Source organism: Ambystoma mexicanum, chromosome 8 (genome assembly GCF_040938575.1).
Source record: "Ambystoma mexicanum isolate Mex_15411 chromosome 8, UKY_AmexF1_1, whole genome shotgun sequence".
Taxonomy (NCBI): domain Eukaryota; kingdom Metazoa; phylum Chordata; class Amphibia; order Caudata; family Ambystomatidae; genus Ambystoma; species Ambystoma mexicanum.
The window spans coordinates 708,117,325-708,139,392 of NC_090929.1; the positions used below are offsets into that span (position 1 = coordinate 708,117,325).

General features: G+C 44.5%; 1 protein-coding gene across 1 annotated transcript in view; it reads left to right on the forward strand.

The window, feature by feature from the left end:
• Positions 1–22,068, forward strand: part of LOC138472375 (small COPII coat GTPase SAR1A) — a 271,220-nt gene that overhangs the window by 62,415 nt on the left and 186,737 nt on the right. Inside the window, exon 4 of the mRNA XM_069610511.1 lies at positions 17,284–17,349. Coding sequence (XP_069466612.1) covers positions 17,284–17,349 — 66 coding nt within the window. The remainder of the gene's footprint in view (positions 1–17,283; positions 17,350–22,068) is intronic.

Here is a 22,068-nt window from a genome sequence, read left to right on the forward strand (position 1 = left end):
ATGGGGTAGGCCTGCTCCTCCTTTCGAGCAAGACGACCTCATAGATGTTCTTGACAAATGTCCACAGAATGATCCTGTACTTCCATTTCAGATTGTGCCTTCAAAAAAGTTAAAAGCAAATGGGAGGATCCTGAAACAAGTCCTGCAGTAAATAAGAACTTCACCAAGAAGTGCAGGCCTTCAAGTAGCGAGCCTGACTTCTTATTAAAACATCCAGCACCAGAGAGCCTGGTAGTTCAGGCAACGAGATCTACATCGAAATGGACAACATACCCAACCATCCCGCCAGACCGGGATGAGAAGCGTTTCAACCCTTGGGCAACTAAAGTATTTTCTGTCAGGAGCATGGCTCTAAAATCTGCAAATGCCACATGCGGTTTTGTAAAGTTTACCCTGTGGACTGTATAGCCATGGGGATGAGCATATTCCCGACTGGGAAGAAAGACTTCTTCCTGAATTTTGTAAGATGCTACAGCTGGGACTGGACTCTGCTGACAGCATCAGCAAAGCCATAACAGCGAGCACAGTAATATGCAGGTTTGCTAGCAGGTTTGCGTGGTTGATGAAGTCTGGTTTTGCACCGGACGTACAATCCAGACTCCTCCATGCCCTTTGACATCACTCAGCTGTTTGCCAGCAAGGCTGACGAAAGTCTGGAGAAGCTCCAGACCTCGAAGGCAGCAGCCAAGTCAATTAGCGCAGCTATCGGACAGCCACAACAATTCCACCCCACTTGGAGGGGTAGATCCTTTCATTTATACTCCCCAGTTGGTAGAGCTAGACGACTAGCTAGTCAAAGGTGCCAAAGAAGATTCCCTCCTGGTAGACGAGGGAGAGGTGCAAAGTCCACCCAAGCAAAATCTACTATACCATCAGCCGCCCCAAGAGTTTGTTGGCATTAACTCGCAAAACCCTGGTGGAAGGCACTTGAGAACCTGATGGACTTAAACCCGGCAATAAGCTCACCAATCTGACCTCACTGATCAAGGAGTCGATCGCTTATCAAGGACTTGGATCAGGCCCACAGCTGTAGCTGCAAGCAAGTGCTTGTCGGGGTTGCAGTTATAAAAAGGCTCCTATTAGCTCTGATTCCTTCTGGAGGAAGAGGGGATAGAGGAATAGCAGGGGTGGGGGGGGGGGGTCTGACCCTTGGCACTGGATTAGCCCCAGACATAGGACTCCATAATCTCCATGAGTAACGCCCTCCAGCACAGATCCCCAGAAACGTTGACAATCATGTCGGCCCTTCTCCTCTTACTAACAGGAATGCACCCCAGGGCTTTACTCAATGCGAGCTACATACACCCATTCCAAGCTCCAAGAATACCATGGAGCAATTTTCCAAGCAGCCTGCTTCTAAGGAATCCAACGAGCCCCTAAACGTAATACACTGCATGGAAACGGGGCCCCCCCCGTGTCCCAACTAATAGAAGAAACTGTGGCTTGTCCCATGGTTCCATTCTAGCCCATCAGTGTTTGTCCGGGTCCCTGGGTTGGTCTGAGTAAGGGCATAAACTTTGGGAGGCAAGGGAAGGGCACTGTATTAATGCATGGGGTACCCAAGTTGCACAATAACCAACAAGAACCTATGAATCGACTCCTGAACAAATGTCTGCACTGGCTTCTCATTTGTAACAGGAAATGCCATAATGAACTGCCACAGACTGCCCCATGACGGTGATCCTATAGTGACACTGTGAAATTAGAATTAAGTTATTGGAGATTGCCAGTAGGTACAGGACAGTAATGTGGGCCACACTTGGAATAAACCCATCAATATTTCCATTCGCCTTATCCCTGGTCACAGTAACATTTCTCCTCCTGAAAATAACTTCCATAATCCTGCTCTCGGGTGCCAATTTAATCCCATTGGAACAGATATATGGTCACTAGATTGGCAAATGGTCAATGTCCCTTGCCGTCCAACCCTCTCTGAAAGAGGGTGGTGGGAGGAGGGGATTTATTTTTCTTTTCAAATTATTTCCTGCGCTGCTATGTAACATAATCAGTTGTTGTATTATACTAGGATGTACTTTGATGGCCAACGGCCGGATAAATATTATTTATTTTTGTATTTGTAAAGGGCCTTGCAGCCCGGAGGCTTTGAGGCGCTGTTTCAAGAAAGTGTCTTAGTTACAGGAAGTGTGGTCCATGCAAAGGTTACAGTAGTCCATGTTAGGGAGAATTCTCTTATGGCTAATTTCCCAAACCTAGTGAGTCCCCCAGCAGCTTTGCTGGATTTTTTATTCTCCTGCTAAGAGTGAGACTATTTTCCTCCCACTCTTAGGCATGATTTGAGGTATGACTTATTGTGTGCTTATGGTCTATGGGGTCTTTTTACTCCATATGGTATCATCTGTTTTATTGTATGTGTTACACAGCACCCTCAGTGCAGTAACACAGGGGTGTCCTAGTGACCCCCAAACATAGACTTCATACCCTGGGACTGACTGTCTCCCAGGGCATGTAAAGTCACCATTGGCTTTACTAGTCCAAAATTGTGAACAGAACCAGTACAAACCATCATATTGTGGAAGTACTGGAAGGGGTTAATTCGATTGCCCCTGGGTCTGTTTCCAAGGGGGCACTGTCCAGTCCCCCCTTGTCGAGTTTCTGACTGGTGGCAGTGGTTACCATGCAAAATATTCCACCAGAATATTTCCTGAGGGATTTTCCCATTGATTTTAAACGCACCACTTTATGGTGCAATGTTAAAGATGCTGCCGGTTTATTTAATATAAAATCACCGGTTGGGTCTTTTCGCCAGAACTCTTTTCCAAAATGGCGTTTGTGTCCATCTCTAACTCCAACCAAGGTCGGGCCCTTTGTTCCACTTTTTGGCGGCCTTCTCCACAGAAGCCCTCCAACTGGTGCCACTCTGTCTGGGTTCCACAGGATGTGTGGGTGGGGGAATTGGCACCCTGGACTGCTTTGCCTTAGCAACCCAAGTCGCACTCTGTTCTGATTGGCCCAGTGGTGAGCCGCCCGACTCACCCACTTAGCATGTATGAGTGACAGTTAGGCTGTTGAATGGGGGTTTTTCTGCATAAAAGCAGGGCTTTTGGGACTGGAACTTGAGAAGTCACCACAGGACCTAAGAAATCCGAAGAGGGGAGAAGCTGAGCCATCTGCAACGACACCACCACCGGTGGAGCCCTGCTGCAACGACCTCGCCACTTTCCCGACGACAAGAGAAGATCTTCTGCTGCAAGAGTCTTCTCCCTTTGAGCTGGTGGGGACAACCAGTTTGCCATTCGCCTTCCAGGACATCCCTTGGTCGAATCGCCAGTGCCAAGCACCCCGGCGGCCGGATAGCCAAGCTTCACCACGGACCGTGAACAAAAGAAACGCACCTTTTTACTGAACAAACTCCACGGCTGGTCTCTTCCCTGGGCAGTGCAACGACTCCAAGTTTCCTCCTTGACGAGATCTTCTCTTCCCCTGGTCGAAACCACAAACTCCACCCGCTACAAGGAACAACTGCCACCGCTGGAGCTTCCTCACTCTTAAGGTACTGTGTTCCGCCTGGCCTCCCTTTCTGCGGATTGCTAAAGGTGACCCTTAAATCTTTGGCTTTCCAACTGGGTTGGCCCCAGACCTTCTAACTTTGCCTTTCTCATCAAACCAACCTCCTTTGAACATTTCTTTAAACTTGAGTGCTTTTTAAACTGTGTGATCTTGGGCACATTTCGCCTTGCTCCATTTAAAGTGGGCCTGGCCTATGAACTTTGGCTCTACAGTAGACTCTGCCTTCACTAACTTGCTGTGGTCTTAGAAAAGTATTGGGAATTGTTTTATTTTCATGACCTGCCCTTTTCTCTCCCTTTAACTTAATTATTGGAGTGCCATCTAAGTTACACGCTCACATCTGTTTTTACAAATAGTGGTGTTTTGACCTAGACTTGTCTAATAATTAAGGGAGGTGTGTATACTTTATATGACTGTTTGAACTTGCTTTGATTTAGAGTGCTTAGTGTACTTCCCCAAGGGAACTGCACAGGATTCTGCTACAGTAAATACCAAGGTTACAGTAGTAGAGTTCCTTACATTTTGGCATGACGAGCAAGGACATATGAAGAATACAAACATGTAGTAAAGTCCATTGTGGCGGTTTTACACAAACAGCATGGTTTTTATTGCTTTTTTGAAGACTGTGGGATTCAATGCCTCTGATAAAAGGAGCTAACGGGTTCCAGTTGGTAGCTGCTAGGACTGGGAAGCTGGAGCCGTCTCCTCTAATCCTGAGGCTTTTGGGAATGGTTAGTCGGTTGGTGTGGCTCGATGTTCATCAGTTTCGAGTTCTGCCTTTCGAGCTGACCTCTGCCTGAGGGTTTTCACAAAGTTAATGGCGGTGGTGGCAGCGAGTATCGGGAAAGGGGATTGGGGAGGGAGGGGGATTCACGTTTCACGTCTACCCCTACCTGGACGATTGGCTGATCAGGGCTCGTTCTCCCGAACAGGCCCTGGAACACCTCAGCATAACTTGCCACTCTCTACACAGACCGGGCTTCTCACTCAATGTCAAGAAGTCACACATAATAGCATCTCAAAGACTTCAATCTATCAGCGCAGTCCTGGATGCATCCTTGGGGATAAGCCTCGCCAGCCAAGGTGATGGCTCAACACATTCGGCAGACGGTCACCAAATTCCAGCGTCTTCCTTTTTTTTTTTTTTTTCTTTTTTTTTTTTTTGATTGCTGACTGACATCCTGCATTTTCCTGGTGCGAGGCTCGCCTGAGAATGAGATCCAGTGGTCTCGGTTCTCAGGCAAGATGTCAGATCTGCCTAAGGTTCCGAGCAGGGTCTCGCAGGAGAATACATCCTGAAGGAGAACCTTTTTGGCAACCATGGCCGGCTACGACAGTAGTTATGGGGGCCTCACTCACTTGGTGGGAAGCCCATGCCAACAATCTGCCAGTCAGCGGTCGTTTGTCTCCATCGGAGTCCCAAACTACGCTTTAATCATTTGGAGCCAAGGGCAATCGGACTTGCTGTAGGCCTTTCTGCCTCTGTACAGGGAAAGAATGTCCTGATAATGACGAACACAGTGGCCATGTACTGCCTCAACAAGAGAAGAGCTGTAGGGTCACTATTACTGTACAGAGGCAATGCGGCTCTGGTTCTGTGTTACGCTCACCTGGTTCCATGGGGGCGCCACCCAGCAATCGGGGTCCAGGTATCCCTCCCTGCGATGTCCAGTAGTGGCCAGCGGGAGATTCCTTTTTGTTGATGTTGGCGGGTTCAGTCCTGCCGTCTCGGCAGGGGCGCGTAGTGCTTTGCGGGAAATGGCGGTCGAGTTACTTCACTGATGCCGGCCCGACGTGAGTCTTTCAGGTAGGTCTTCTTGCTTGGTGTTTTGCTGTCCTAGCATGCCTTCTGGAATTAACAATGTCTTTTTCTCTTCCATAGGTACGTGGAAGTCTAATTCGTGGTGAAGATTGGATTCGGGGTTCGCTGGTAAGTATTAGCATTTTTTTGAGCGCCTTGGCTCGGCGAGTAGGTGCTTTACGCAGCGCTAAGGTGCCTTGTCTTTGCTAACCTGTTACCTTTTATCCACACAGGTCGCGGTGCTCCGCCGGAGTGTAGAATTCCAGAGGTGTTGCTGAAAGAAGTGCGAGTGGCAAGGTAAGCCTTTTGGCAGAGTTCGTTAATAGTGCAAAATGTCTGTTTAGTCTCTCCCTGTCTGCAGGTCTGTCGATCCAAAGGATCACTGGTTCCAGGATACCGGTCGGAAGAGCTGAGGACCGCTAATGATGAAATTCAGGTAAGCTGCAACCTTTTGTAACGATGCCTTCTTTCTTTTTCTGCAGATGCTGTTCCTCCGAGGTTTGTGGCTGAAGCTGAACACGGTGAGCGTCACGTTGCTGAATTGCAAATTAACACGAAGCGTGTCAGTCCAGTCGGGCGTGGTTTAAATAGCTTCAAGAAAGAAGTCCAGGTAAGAGTTCCAAGGAACCACACCCAAACCATCTTTCTGCAAGCCAGGTTCCAAGAAGCCTGATTCTGTGGATGCTTCCACCTTGAATGACGTTAACAAAAAGTAGTTCCCAAGCACAAATTCATTAAGTATGAGCCTGGCGCCAAAAGCGCCAGGACTGGCCCCAAGAAAGCCTAAGTTTGGATTTAGTGGGGACTGGGGTCAAGGCTCCCCCTGGCCCATAGGTAGGCCAGGGGGGCATCGGGGTGTGGGTCGTGACATTCTGGGCAATTCAAGAAGGTATCTCCCTTGCGGCACTTCACCTAGCCGGAGAGGAGCGGAGAGAACACAGCGGTGGATGCTCTCAGCAGTCTCCCACGAGTGAGAACTAGCTCAGGAAGTTCAAGGGGTCTTTGCTCTTTGAGGAACCTCAAGTAGATCTATTTGTGACAAGTATGAACAGGAAATGCGAAATGTTCTGCTCTGGGGAATTTACCCCAAGAGGAGCTCTTGGGGATGCTTTCATAGTGGACGAGGAGTTGCCACTTCTGTAGGGTTTCCTCCAATCCCCCTCATTCCTCAAGTCATCAGGAGGTTGAGAAAGTTCAGGAAATCCATGATCCTAATTGCTCTGGATTGGGCCAGGATGACGTCGTACCCAGACCTTCTGGACATGTCCATATGTCCTCCATACGTCTTCGACAAAGCAGGCACCTTCTCTCGCAAGAAACGAGTCGGGTTCTCCATCCAGAGGTCAAGGCACTCGACCTTCATGCATGGTTTTTGAGAGGTTGATATGTAAGAATGCGGACCTCACGAACTACGTAATGGAGATTTTGCTTTCGGCCAGAAGGCCAGCATCTAGTCCTTGTACCATTTCCATTGAAACAGATTCTGCAATTGATGTGGAACCTTTTCAGTGCAATGGTGTCCTTTTAGTTACACTTGGCCAATCTGGGGCTGCAGATTGGAACTACCAAAGGGTATTTCGGCGCTTTCAATCTTCGAGCACACATCGGAAGAGGTATTGTATTTTAAGATGCCGTTGATCATACAATTAAAGGGCTTGACGTGTTCCCTCCTGCACCATTTCAAGTACCTATTGGGGACCTGAATCTTGTGTTCAAATGTCTAATGTGCACTCCTTTTGAGCCGCTCCATTCGTGTTCATTGAGACTACTAACGTTTTAAGACTGTTTAGTTAGTAGCATTAACATCATCCTGCATGTTGATGATACTCGCAATGCTACAAATTATCCGGCAAAAAATGCCCCAGAAGTGCTGAGAGCCCATTCCACAAGGGACATGGCGACATCTTCTGCTCTGCAAAGAGGGGTGCCGATAAAGGACGTTTGTGCAGCAGCCACTTGGTCTACCATTCACAAAGCATTACTGCCTGGATTTATCCACAGGCCATGAAGGGGGATTTGGGAAAGCAGTGCTACAGTCAGTCTGTGACAAATCTATCTAAAAAATTCTTACTGACTCCTCCAAAAACACTGCTTTGGGAGTCTTTCTAAAGATGAGGAATACGTGGGAGGACACAATCCATTCAAAGAACAAGTTACTGTTCTTTCGACTGGATCTTCCTCCCATGTATTCCATATCACCCCACCCAGCCTACCCTTCAGTAGAATTTCCATGCATTACCTTATGCTCTTTCAAGGTCTGATACTGTCTGGGACAGGACACAGAACTGAAGCGAATGGGCACTGCGTGTGAGATATATATATATATATATATACACACATACCAACTCAGGAGGATGGCAAAGGTTCCTGTTTTAACATTGACTTTATACTAAAAATGCGTCTGAGGTGACATCCTACTTGGGCAAATGAGAATAATCTACAAGCAATTATATTGGTTAAAGAGGAACGTCTATAGTTTCTGTAAGGACTAGGATTGTGATTGGCTACCCTTTTGTCAGGTGGACAACTTATGCCTACCTTTTTAAAACATGTAATCTCCTTAACTACACTGTTTATCATTGGTTCTGAAACTAAGGCCCTTCGTTATACATCCCTCTACAAATGGTTGGCATGCTCGTGCCATGTCTGGAACATTCGGTTCACTTAGCAGCATGTAATCTCAGACCCAGGTACTAGTAGGTGGACTTGCGCCCCCCCCCCCGCATCCAATTAGCCCAATATCTCACCACCTGTGCCTTCTGCCATGAAGGTTGTCTTTGAACTTGGCCTTGCAAAGTATCCTTGTCTGTGGGTATATATGGGAGTACAGGCTTTCACTGTCGTTGTTCTAGGACTCCAAGCTCAACTCTTTCCATCCTTGGCACACGTGACGGACTAATATTTGGTCTATTCTGCAGCATTTAAATGTCTTAAACGAATAAAACTTGGCACTCTTGGTGTTCTTTCTTTGCCCCTTAAGGAATGATTCATCCATCGCACGTTCACTGCTTTCAAGAATAGATAACTGACCTCGGCTGCTTCCGTTTTGATGACAGTCCAGACAGCCTCGCCAGGCACTTCTCAGCTTATTCTTGATCCAACAGTTTTCGGCCTTTTTCTCCATGGGTCCTGGCTTACTAAAATTCATGACACTGATGTCCAACTTCTATGCAAGCAGGGTCTTCGCTAGATGTAGCCAGCTTCTATGATGACTTGGTTTACTTGTGGTTCAGCATCGGTACCATTATTGAACGGTTGGTTTTCTGTAGCACTTTACATACGTGCAATCTTTTCTCTGCATACAAATGTCTGCTTGTTTCTTAACTTCGTCATCCGGTTCTGTAACGTCTATGCATTCTCTTCAGCCAGTATTCTCAGGGCATCGCACTTGTCTCTTGTGACGTCACTAGATTCTCTTTTGCTCCTTTTCATATACCTTCTGGGAGTACCTCCCTAACATTTTTGTCTCTTCAGGGATACATTTGATGGGGTTTCCTCAGTGGATACATTTTTTCAAAGATTCGCTGCAGTATTGACACAACTGCTGATGTCATACATGGCACAGTCTCAGACATATAGGAGGTAGTGAGGCAGGATTTCCTGCAGAGGCATGCAGCTGCTCCTCTACAGAAAGATATCCAAAGATGAGGAATACATGGGAAGAACATCGAACATCCAGTCAAAGGAACGTTACCAGGGATAAGTAACTTAGTTATTTTTTTTACTATTTCATTCTCAACCTTAACACTACCCATTGTACCTCTGTTTGTCTGCCTCCTTGACGTGTCTTGTTTGCAACTTCTGTTCCTTCCTGTGTTTCTGCTTTCCCTCGGACACCCCTTTTCTACACATTGGTCCCCCATTCTTCCTCTGCTACCATCTTTTCTTGTCGTGACATTGGTCCGTTCGACCACCCTTTTTGTTTAGCTCTTCTCTTCACACCTCTCCCCAGCTATTGACTTTTCCCTTTTCTTGGCCCACCAACCTGCTTCCACTCTTCACTTCGGACCTCACTCTTTTTACTGACAGTTCCCGTCAACCTTTTCCACCTTGTTGGAAACCTCCCCAACCTTGTCTCGTCTCCCCCTTTTTATTCCCCTTAGTTGCACTGAAAGGTGTGGGGGGGTGGCTTAGGGGGTGTGGGAGCTCTCTCCACTGTTGCTCTTCACCTTCTCTACTTCTCAAACCATCTGACAAAACACTTTGCAGTACTGCTCTTTCTCCGCTACATCCCCAGTTCCAGCTCGTTAATTATTGAATGCACCTCCCCATGATCCTTCTAACATTTCTTCCTCCTCTTTTGCTGACTACTTCACTTGTAGAGTCTCTTGTGTTCCTCCTTTACAATCTTCTTTGCACTGCCACCTTCCCTCTTGTTTCCCCTTGGCTTCTTTGTCTTTTCTCATACTGTCTCTTTAACACATGCTCACCCAACTGTCTCCCACATAATCCCTTACGATCTTCTCTGGTCCCCTGATTCCATCTTCTGATTTTCACCTCTCCGTCCCTTTTCAATCTTTCCCTCTCCACTTATTTCTTCCACTCTCCTTTCAAGCATGCAGTTATTCAACCTATATAATTTTTTTTTTTAAAACCTCCCTTAATACTTAACAATTCTCTCTAAGGTACTCAAATGCTTTGTCTATGCACCAGGTTTTCCTAGACCAACTCTTCTTCCCTGCTAATCTAGTATGAGCCGCTGTCATTCTATGGAACCTACTTTTTCACGTCTACACCTCTTTGCTCATCAGTGCAAACATTAATCAGAATTTGGAAACCTCTTCTCATTACTTCTCTTCAATTTAGGTTTTTTAAAGTTTGTCCTAGGCTCACTCCTGTTTTTCCCTCAACACTTTCTTTCTTCTGTTATCGCCTAGTTTAATCTCTCGTGCCACTTTTCTGCACACTTTTCTCCTTTTGTTACTTCTCTGGCATCTAATCTGACATGAACTCTCATTTCTTCACCTCAATCTGGCTAAAACCGTTCTTTCCTGCCACATCAACCTCACCCTCCTCCTTTTGCCTTCCCTCTGTCGCATCCTCCCTGCTTTTTTTTTTGATGCAGCTTGGTGTTATTTTTCAACACATTCTTTTTTCTATTCTCTACACATTTCTTATGCTGCTCGGACTTGTCTCTTACGTCTTTATAAATATTTACAAAGCCCCCCTTCATTTTCACACGCACCTTCGCTGCTATTGATTTCTGTCTGGACTATTCCACGGTTATTCAGGCTTTCTTCCTCCCATCTTACCTCTTTCCTCAGTCTTTAACTCAGTTTGTCTTCTTTCTTCCAGTTTCTCTTAGGTCTGCTCTTCAGTTGCCCTACTTTGTGTAGCGTCTCACCTACTATTCCACCTCCTACATAGTATCCAAATTAATCCTTGGTCTTGCTCCACTTTACCTTTCCTCTCATTTCCCTGTTCACACTTGCTCCCAGCACTCCCATACAGCTCTGGTGTGTCCTCAAGCCTCCCTGTGCGCAATCTAGTTGCTTTGCTTGTCCCTAAGCCCTATAATTCACTATCCCTATTGATAGTGTTCTATATCGCTGCATCTTCTGCATTGCTGTAAATCCTTTTATTTTGTTATGACTATACTTTAATCATTGTACTTTGTCTTATGTACTAGCCCTACATTCTTATTGTACAGCTCGTTACTAATTGTACGTCTCAAGAAAAAACAAATTAGATCAAAGAGCTTGGAGCGGTCAGACTCGGATTACTATAGTAAAAGGAAAATTGCATCAGTGCATAAGGGTTGGGGAACCACCAAAGGGCTACCGTTTCAGTGGATGGTGTTCTGAGGGAGTTTAATGAGCGGGCGTGAGACTCCTGTAATATTTGTTGTAGAACCATCGCACTTGAATGAAGATTCAAAAACAAGTATAAGTGGTTCCGCCTGATAGTTCTGTCATTTCATCGACTGTCTTTTTTTCGATGAGTTTTTTGCTATCGTCTCTCTACAGCAACATGGAAGGAGCCATGCTGCCTGGGCTCCTGCAACAGCTCGCCTGCCTACTACCATCTCTACAGAGCACGTGCATTGCTGGGGTAAGCCCATTGCTAAGGTGCTGTGCTTCGCGCTCGCCACACAGATTGTCATTTGACAACGAAATTGTGCCTAAATTCAAAGGCAGCCTGAGGCTTGCAGGATGTTATACTCCCTGCCCTGCCTCTTAACGTATTCTTGAAATATTGATCTACCTGCCACTTTGCACTCTTAGTGCCTTGTTGTGTTTGTGGCTTGTCAAGATGGCTGCACTATTCTGCCTGGCTCCATTTCCCCACCCCCCCAATTGTCTGCCAATCGGGGAGGTGGGAACTGGCCCAGGTCTACCAAGGACCAGGACAAAGGCCCCTATCTGCTACAGGTACACTACCTACGCCCCTGGTCGCCTGTGGTGTGCCCCCTAGTCGCCTGTGATGTGCGGCCCCCATCCCTCCTACTGCCCTTGCCGCTCTCCCCAACTCCCCCCCCCATCCAGCCCTCTCTTCCTAACCCGATAATGCCCTTGATTACATTTTTGTATTGTATTTACATGCTGCCGTTGCACTGCACCATGGGGTAGGCACCATGTACTTGCCGATTGACTTGACAATACATCTGTGTTGCTGCCGCCCTGTAACATGGGGCCAGGCTCAATGGATGTGATCACCTTGTACCGATCATTTGCACTTTGCGTATGATGTATTACCTTTGCATGTTCCACAATGTTGTAATTCACCTCTTATGCACCTGAAGCACAAATGAAGTTTAAGTACCTAGATACCTCCAGGGTTTTGCGCGCTATGTTTTTTTCAATAAAACATCATTTATTTTTTATTTATTGGGAGGTCCCCCGTCCCCAACACTATTCTTTTTTTTTTTTCTGTATTCCCGACCCACCTCTAATATGGACTTTCCCACTCACCCCTATATTTTTCTATTTCGTTTTTCATTGAAAAATGTTCATTAAAAAAACCCATTGACTAAGACTGTCGATGAAAGGATGTTGTACTCGCTAGATAATTGGATTAGAGATGCAAGCGAGAGCAGGGGGGCGGGGCGCGTGCACCGGTTTGCCTGTGTATACACACACCACACTTAGGGTTGTTATGTGGAGAGCGAGACCTTGGAGAGTGGAAGTGTAAAGGGGCTGCTATGCTGTGGTGAGGAAGTTGGTTTCCCTGATGTTTGCGTAGACTATAGGAAAGAATTTGAACCACTTAGAAAAACCTATTATAAACCAGTGCCTCAAGGTGATGGTTTGCGTTCCTGTTAGATGTATGGCGTAAGGGGAAGCAAAATCTTTGTTTACTGGAATTTTAACAATGGTGTGTGCCTTTTTGGGATCACAAAGAGGCAGAGGCTACCTAAATGTTAATCTTGTGAAGGCTAGGACAATTAAAAGTCGCAATGACTGGCAGCATGGAGGGTTGCGAGTCTGTGGAGAGGTGGGGTTATTTTCTTGTTGTGGGTCTTGGGGTTTGTCACATGTAGGGGTTTTATACCGGAAACATTGTCATTCTACTCTGTGAATGAATAAGCCTGTGGTTAAGGTGGTTAACTCTCCCTTTGCACATGCAATGGGAATGTACATGGTCTATTTTAAGGAGTAAGTGCAGGTAATGTAAATGCAGAGTTACCATGGGTGTATGTTATGCTACAAGCTAAAGAGAGGAAAGGGGGGGCGGGTTAATCCACTAGTGATTGATTGGGCTGATGCATCGTTGAAGAGGCCTCTGCTTTGTTGAAGGCATTTTGTTTACACAGGAAAACCCACATGAAACGGTCTTGGGCAAATGACCCACCTGGTATATACAGACTCATTTTTGATCTACAGTTCAGACACTCCTTGCCAAAGTACACCCTCCAGAGATTGAATTTATGTCTGCTGCACACAAGTCAACATAGCACACACCTGGTCTGTGCTTTTTTGGATTGGCTATCTGCACACCACACAAGGCATCTGAGACTGATGACATTAAACTGAAGCCAGTCTGGGCACTTTGAGTGGGAGTGCATGCCACTCAGCTGCAGAATTTTCAGCTTGGCGTATGAAGCAGGGTGCATGGATCATGTAGTTCAGGGCTTTTGCAGCTGTTCCATTACCACTGCCGACCAAGGGTGAATGGGTTCTAGCTACATAGGCCCTGAACGGACTTGCGAAGCAGCAACCACCAAGTGCACTTGGGGCGTGAAGCGCTCATTCAACACACGCAGTGAGCCCAGTAATTTTAACCAGCGATAATTGGTGTTTATGGTTGAGGGGAAAATCAATCAATTATAGGTTGGCAAATGTGTTGTCATGACCACTAGATTGGTTGCTTACTAACAACCCTTCCTGCTTGTCTGTAGCACCACCTTATGCACCAAAACCAAAAACTCTAATGGAGTACAGTACATGATGGGAGACAGCAGCCACGCCTTAAATGGCAATTTGAACATTGTCTGATTTTGTAAAACTGTCTTTTATTTTATTTTGGCCATGCTTTTAATGCTCCCTATGAATAAATAACCTAATGCTGTGGGTTCACATTTTTTTTTTGGGCAAGGTAATCGCATGGAAAATACATGTTCAATTTTAATTCATTTTAATTGAGAAAAGGTTTACCATTTTAATTTTCACTTTCCTTTAAAAAGTGTCGATCCCAGTGTTCAGTGTTAATTCAATGAAGATACCCCTTATGAACTAGGTTTGCAAGTAAATCAACTTTATGCAGAAGAGAAACTACGGTTTTCCAAAAGGTAAGGGGTCGTAGAATTATTTAATGCTGTGGATTTGCTTTTTTGGGTTCAAATGCAGGTTCACAGGTTGGGTATGTAGACCCGAAGCAGACTGTTAGTCAACAGGGTAAAGTGAAAAATAAGCACCATAGGTAGAGCCAGTAGCTGTCAAAATTCCTAGCATGTGTCCTGGTGCTGGATGTGGGCTATATGCAAACTGCAGTCTTGGGGGTATAGACTGGAGAAGTCGGTCAACAAGTAGGCTGCACTCTGTGCAGCCAAGAAAGATGTCTCAAGGTTACCAGTGTGGTTGTTGGAAGTGCTGAGAGATCAAACCAGATGTTGTGGTATACTGCAGATACTCCGGGCATCTGTATTACCATCTTGCTAGTCAGTTGAGCTGATGGTGCAGCAGTTTCAAGAGTCATCTGTCATAGATTGTACGTATGCTCAGTGCTTTCAGAGGTTTTGTTAGTCCAGAGGCTAGCCATATATGGCAAAGCAGGTGTTTTTTAGTGTCCAAGGAATCTCTGAAGAATTAACTCAGCGGGTCCCACATGGTCCAGATGAAGGGATCACAAGTGTTATCCCCCTTTGGAAAAGTCTCGATTGTACATTGCCAAGCAGTACTTCACTGTTTGTTGCCCATTCAGACTCGATTCCTCGGAACAAGTGCAGCTATTGATGAAAGTATGATGCTGAAACTAGTGTTTCTATAGCAATATTGGGAATAAGATGCACTTGAACCCTAAAAGGGCAGTGGTTGTTTTCAGACATGCATGGCAGAGCAGCCTACCTAGCTCTTGCTCCTCTATGGTTGTAGTTTATTATTTATGTAGGGAATATATTCCTTCATATGACCCAGACCTTACATAACCTTTGCTCATGGACCTTGTTTGTTCTTTGTAGTTCCTTCCCCACCAAATGTGGAAGTACAAAGTCTTGCTTCTCATCAGTAATGTAGAGTTTGAGCTATATGGCCCCCATGTCATGGGAGAGAATCCAATGGTGCACCCACTTGCAACTCTTACCAGCCTATTAGTTTGGCCGCTTAAATCAGAGGCACCTCTGCTTTATGTGGACTAAAGTAAGTTATTCTCTCAATATTTGCACCAGACATTTGGTTAATGGACTTTCAAGACCAATTTTATTAAACATGTGTTAAGAATTCTCTCTGTAAACCTTAAATGAAAATGAAATTTAACTTGATCAGTAGGCAGTGTAGTGGAGGTGTTGTGCTACTTTCCTGGCTCTGATTATCTTGGTTGAACCAAAGAATTGGAAACTGGAAATGGTCCGATTTCTAAAAAGGGCTTGCTTGTTTTTTTAATTTGTGTGGGAGCCCCTCTACTGAGAACAAAGATGTTTCAAATAACCTGTTCTATAGAAATTCTTCCACTTGGGGGCAGGAGGGGGGGTGAGGAGGGTCTACAACCATGTTTAAGCTCACTGCAGCCTTCATAGAAGAAAAATATCTATATGCATATCAGTCTGGTCCCACCCACAAGGGCAGTCCAGCACTGAAATGCTAGGCAGTTCTCGGAACAAGAGTGCCCTCACCAACCCCAAGCATCATGAGGTACTATTCGGGTGTGGCGAATTTGCTTACGGGCCGAAGAAGCTGTGCATGGCAGACCTTGTTGGATCGGCTGTGCTTGAAGGCTCTACTGCCTGTGGTGCACAGAATGCGAGATTGGCATTGGACAGCGAGTGTGCTTGGCTGGCTCACTAGGGCTTTGTTACTACAGTGGCAGGCGGCTTGGAGCTCAAAGTTGGCAGCCAGGCAGGTGGTGTCGAGTTGGGGTTATAAGACTTGGCTAGTATCAGATGTAAAGATGACTGAGCTTTAGTGTCTAGGACAACTTGATGATGCATAAGAGGTCAACAATTCCAATAGTACCCTTGCAGCAGCTTGGACAACATAAAGGTGCCCAAACTCGTGTTGCAGTGGTTTGGAGATGCAGGTAGAACCTGCGTCGCTTCGACAGTTCTCGAGTTGCTGTGTGATGCAGACCAGGGTCTCTGGGGCAAGGCGAGTCCTTTCTGAAAACCTTGGTTCGGAAGGGCAGAGTACCAGGTGAATCATTAAGCAAATTACAGAAATGACCCAACTAAGGGGAGTATTTCCCACCTCTCCATATATCGGCAAAATGCTACAGTGACTTGGTCTAGAGCAAGCCTGTTAAAGGCCCAATCCTGGCTGCTGTAACAAGTCTTTTGCCTGCTGAGGTCGTACGCAGGGAATTTGGGGGCCCTTGCAAATACCAAGATGTCGAGACTGGTCTGTGGTATGAACCTCTCCTCTGGGATACTCTTAACTCTGCTCCTTCCTTGGTCTGCCTTCATCAGAAGGTCTTCACTAACCAGCACTCTGGTGTGAAATGCCCATTGATGTAAAAGGACCTGCTTTTCAAGCACCTGTTCTCGTGCACCTCATAGGGTGTGTTCCAGTTCCAAGGAGCAAAGTGTCGCCCCCTCCTCAGGGACTTGAGAAATGTCCTTCACTGGACCCAATATGGTTGTGGGTATACCAAGGCCAGAAAGCTAATGCCCACCGCACTCTGTTATACAGAAGTCACTGCTAACCAAGCTGACCGTAATGGCATCCAATGCTTAGGCCTATAGAATTGTGTAATCAAATTTTTATTTGTTTCTCTTAGTTGATTACAACCTTTTCAAATATTCGCACCCAAAAACATTACATCATGCAATTCTACAGCTGCCATTAACAAGAATAAAATTGTTAAAATTATAGAATACTAGCATATTAAAAAGAAAAAGGTCACATGAAAATTCTGTGTCTCTCTCAAAAATCCTAAATTAACTAAAACACTAACATCTTTGTTGTGCTAGATCTGGGCATGAGAATTAAATGTTTGTGTTTGATCTTTGCGTTTACAAAAACGGCAGTTTACATCCATATTTGGAATTTTTTCTATCCCAGTTTTCATTTGACCTTTTAGTAGTCATTGGAGAATTCCCAACCATGCACTCCTGGACACACCACTGTTCTTCCCCTTTAGCTCTTTTCCTTCAATTTGTTATGCATGCCGCTGCCTGGTCATTCATTAACTTTGCACATTTTTCATTTTAGTTTTTCTCTTATTTATTTCCATACATTCTAGGCTGTTCCTCAGATTCTCTTGACAAAAATGTTCAGGACATTTCTTTTTTACTATGCACATTTTTATGGTTTGATTTTGACCAGGACTAGTAAACTAACAGTGATACTGTTTGTATTTCTTAGCATCAGAAGAGCTGACAATTGCTGGTATGACATTCACAACCTTTGACCTCGGGGGGCATGAACAAGGTAAGAACAGTAGCAATCTTTTGGGAGTACATTGTAAATGTTGATGCGATTCTTCAAGTGGCCCTGGTTACTGTCACCTATTTATAGATGATTTAACCAAAGGTTAACTCTTTGCCTTAATTGTGTGCTGCTTATTCTAATATAGATTAACGTGTTTTCTGTAAGATTGTCCTTTATTGATTGGTTCCATAATCTTTGTACAGTTTGGGCGTCTACTCACTGGTGACCATTATAAAACCCTTGTGGCATGTAACGGATCCACAAAATTTCGTTAGTGCTATACCTTTTGGCAGAGGAATCCAATGCTTCAAAACATGTTACCGATTCCTACAGACTTGAGCTGGAAAATGACGCCTCTACGCAGAAGTCATTGTCTTTTTTTCCGGGAGTTGGTTTTGACAGTTCATTGGAAGTTTAATTTTTTACACCACTATTTTTCTCATGGAGAACAGTTTGTTTTGCAAAGGGTGCCACATTAAGTTTTTGTGGGCACACAAACTGATAATTTTCATATAGAAGTATTGGGAATTGTTAGTCATAGCCTCTAGCAAAATGCAAGTCAATTCCTCCTAGAGAAATGCTAGTTTGCAACTGTGCATTGAAGCCAAAGTTATGAATTTGCAGACTGCCGTTTTAGAATTTGCAGCGTCGTGGACAGGTTAATTTGATAACTAAACTAGGAATTGAAAAAACGAAATGCAGCCACTGATCAGATGTGACGAACATGCCTTTAAACCCAGAGCCCAGCAACCTAACTCCTACATACTTGGACACAACAAGCATCTACTGCCTTGTGCCTTCACACATTCTCAGCCATTGATTTATACCAGAGGATTGAGCCAAGTAACCAGCATCCCAACACCTAATTGGAGCCTTCAACATTGAAAAGTTGGAAAATAGTCTCTATATGAACTGGGATCTCTGACAGTTGGTGACTTACTTTTCCTCAAAGACCAACCTTAGTCCCAACTAAGATGCCTATGAATGGCACTTGCTACCCAATACATAATACCACTTTTATAGATCACTTCATGTCTGCTTATTCTTCGGATTGCTGTTAGCTGGTGTTTGGCAAACTATAACAGTCCATTTATACATGTATTTATCTAGGAGTGGTTTAGAGTTCTGTTGTCCCGCCTGCAAATAAAACTTGTGACTGCAGGCACACAGTGCTGAAGTTGGCATCTACTTAATTCAGCGATCTTACTGGCTACACATGCAGAAGCATAAAGATGAAATACTACAAGATGTCACTGGACTCTGTGTATAGGATGGTGACATAACTAAATGTCACTAGGATGAGGAAAATATCAAATGAAGCCCTCACTACCTGATTATCCGTCTTTTACCATTGTCCTCTTTCAGGGAATTGCAATTCTATGACATCCACGAAAGCAATCCAGAGAGAACCGTCCTAGATTGGCTCCCTTGTGATCCTAATTTGACAATGATTACTATAAAGGAATGTAAGCCGTTGACTAGCTCTGACCGAAGCAGAATTCTGACAGGTTTGATCAAGGGCAATATCTTTATAATTATAGCAAGTTAAATTCTATAAACTGGTGTGTACATGGATACAATATGCTATTTCAGCCCAGCAATCCATTGGGCATCCCTGAGAGGCCACCTACAGTGCAGAGACTGAGCAATGCATTGCAGGTATGCACATTAACTCAGTTTGTTTGCTCCAGAAAATGTTATAGAGCAGCTCTATTTGATACATGATCTTATCAACCCAAGACAGACATATCAACAAAGCAGACATCCTCAGACAATTTTCTGGACATAAAGCATGGTTTCTGTGCTAATTTGCATTCCCACAATGCATTTCTTAGAAATAGTAGAGAAAGCCTAGCTCTTCCATGTGTCCTATGCTGATTTTGCCCTTTTTTTTGTCACTATCATTCTTTGTGGGTGAGAGGCAATGAGTCAGGTGCGTCTTTGCTACGTCCACCCCATCTGTTTCTGAAGGCTGAGCAATCCGGAAAAAAATATCTTGCAGGGGTGGTTGGAGGTTTTTTCTTTGTGAGGTTCTATTTTTTTTTTTGTCAAAGCAGCTTTTGAAGAGAAATGTATTAACAAAACTAGCTGGCATCTTACAATTTTACAATGTTTATTTCTAATGACTTCCAGCATACATTTAAGTCATAGTACGAATGTTACAGTAGTCTTACTGAGCAGAACGCACAATCAAATCCCTGAAAAACCATATGAGCTACTTTCTGATAGGTTATCATTCCAAGATGGACAGTCTGGTACGCTCCTATTTTAGTTCTTCAAAATACCACCAAGGAAGAGGACAAATGGCAGAAAAGAGGTCTTCACGCTGCTTGGCATTAAATCAAAAAGCATTTTGTGAACCTACGGATGACCGTAGTTCGTCGTTTAAAAAAAATGACAATGTATGCAAGTGCATAATGCACAGTGAGATTGGTGCTAATATAAGTGTTCTGTTTTGGACGATTTTTGTTCATGGTGAAGTCAAACGCAAATTGGTCACTGCACAAAACGATACATCTGGTTTGCTCGCCATGAACAAATCAGCCGCAAACGTGGCGAAAGACTGACGCAGAAGGTAAGGATGGGGGGTGTGTGGGGGAGGTTCTGTGGGGTGGGGGGGTGTTGGTTTGGGTCAGAAGGACCGACCCTTTAATTTCCAAGTAATTAAATGTGGCAAACTCATAACTATCCCTGTACTATGGGTTTTTCCCTGCCTAACGCAAACTAAGGTGCTAATCAGTCGTCGGTGAGTGCAAAAGGATGATCCGTCCACAGTACAAAACTATTCGGTCCCTACTACTATCAAAAGGAAATGAGGCACAGAAGAATGATTCTCCTGTGGTCTGCTTTTCAGCACAGTCCCTTTAGTAACTTATTCATCTGTAGTTTTTAGCAACCATTTTTACCAGTTCTTACAGTTCAGAAACGGGGTTCTTCAGCTTCTGTCCTTGAACCCTTGTGTTCCCCTTTCAGAGGTGCCACCTTTTCTCTTTATTAGGTTTCTTAATTTTTCTTGACACAATGTTCACACGTTTCTCTGGTTGGGCCAGTTAGAAATGCTTTCAAATGGATTCTCAATTTTCTCTATTTCTTTGGTTTTACTGGGACAAAGAGGAAGCTTTCATAAATACTCTTGACTGACTTTGAGCTCTTTAGTTTTACTGGGACAAGTATGAATGTTCCACTAATGATTCTCACTTGGTTTCCACTCTTTACCCTTACTGGGACGAGTTTGAATGTTCCAGTAATGATTCCTTTGATTCTTTCAATCTTTTTCCTTATTGATAATTGTATTCATATAGTAACTCTTATCCATTATTTTGTTTTTCACAGACTAGTATGATGCATAAACTAGTTGTCCCTCCCAGGTTGCTTTCCCCATTACCTCTTTTTACTGGGGTTAGCATCACCAGCCTCCACTCAAGACTTTAATCTTCTCTTGCTTCAGGTTGGCTTTGAGCGTCTTTTTCTCGTTCTGTATCGTTTGTGTTGCAAGCAGGTCTTTGGTCTCAGCGTTGTTGCAGGACTAACAGTCCACCGACTGTCAGGCCACCAACTAAGGATTGTTATCTTCTCTGGGGTTCACGTTCCCCAGCTTCTGTTGCTTCCAGCTTTTCTCGTGTCAGCTTCACAGGCCAGCTTTCATCAAGGTTTAAAAGCTGCACGCCCAGTCTCTCTCGGCTCTCGCTGCACAGCTGACTTAACTCCCAGGCTTCTCCTTCCAATAGAACTTTTTCTTCTTTTAAGAAATGTTGCTAGGACTTCCCCAGTGGACCCGCCTAGCCCTTTCTCTTTGTTGCTTGATGGTTCAGTATTACTCGGGAACTCTTCTCACTAGTACAAGAATGTTTCATGATGAAAGAATGGTCCTACATCAGAGTAACAAACGGTAGTTCTGTCTTCTTGCATCCTTGTGTTGTAGCTGTTAATGGTGGGTTTTGAGCGAGTAGCTGGGGAGTTTCTATGGGTGGGTGGGCGTGTCTCCCTCACCACGATTCATAACATACTATGTCCCTTGAAAGCTTGGCTTCCCCCTTCTGAGTTAATTATTTTCTAGTTCCAGATGGATCCTTCTGAATATCTGATAGATGGTTCCCAAGTGGGTAATGGAGAATAGGAAGCTCTTGAGATGGTATCAGATTAGTTCACCACAAGTCGAGTGGGCATATTTCAGGGGAATCTGTTTCTAGTCCTGATCTTATTGTAGGTTGTGAGTTTATTTCATTGGTTTTAGTTATGAGATTAGTTTTAGACGCCTTCTGGGCGATTTCAGTCACCCACTGATGGACTTTTAGGATATTACTGGCCAGAATTGCATATTCAGGGAGGTTAAATATAACGGCTGCCTCTAAATGTAAGGTTTCTCACAAAATGGTCACTGGTTTTTGAGTACAGGGGTAATCTTGAACCTTCAAAAATGGGGTTTAAGTTCAGATGGGCCTGGGATTCTAAATTCATTTCAATTATATTTAACCTTGTGTTTTTTATATTTTTAGATGTATTGGATTTCTTAAAGTTATACATGGTACCACCATTACTCCTTTTGGGGGCACGTGCTACTGTTTCGCCCTTACTTGGGCTTTTTCAAGGCACATAAACAGTTCATTTCATCTGCCTACAAGGCAAATCTTCGTTTGCAGATTTATTTGCAGTCAATGGGCTATATTTGTATTTGATAATGCCAGTTGAGCCATGTGTTTAGTACATTTGATTCCTTTT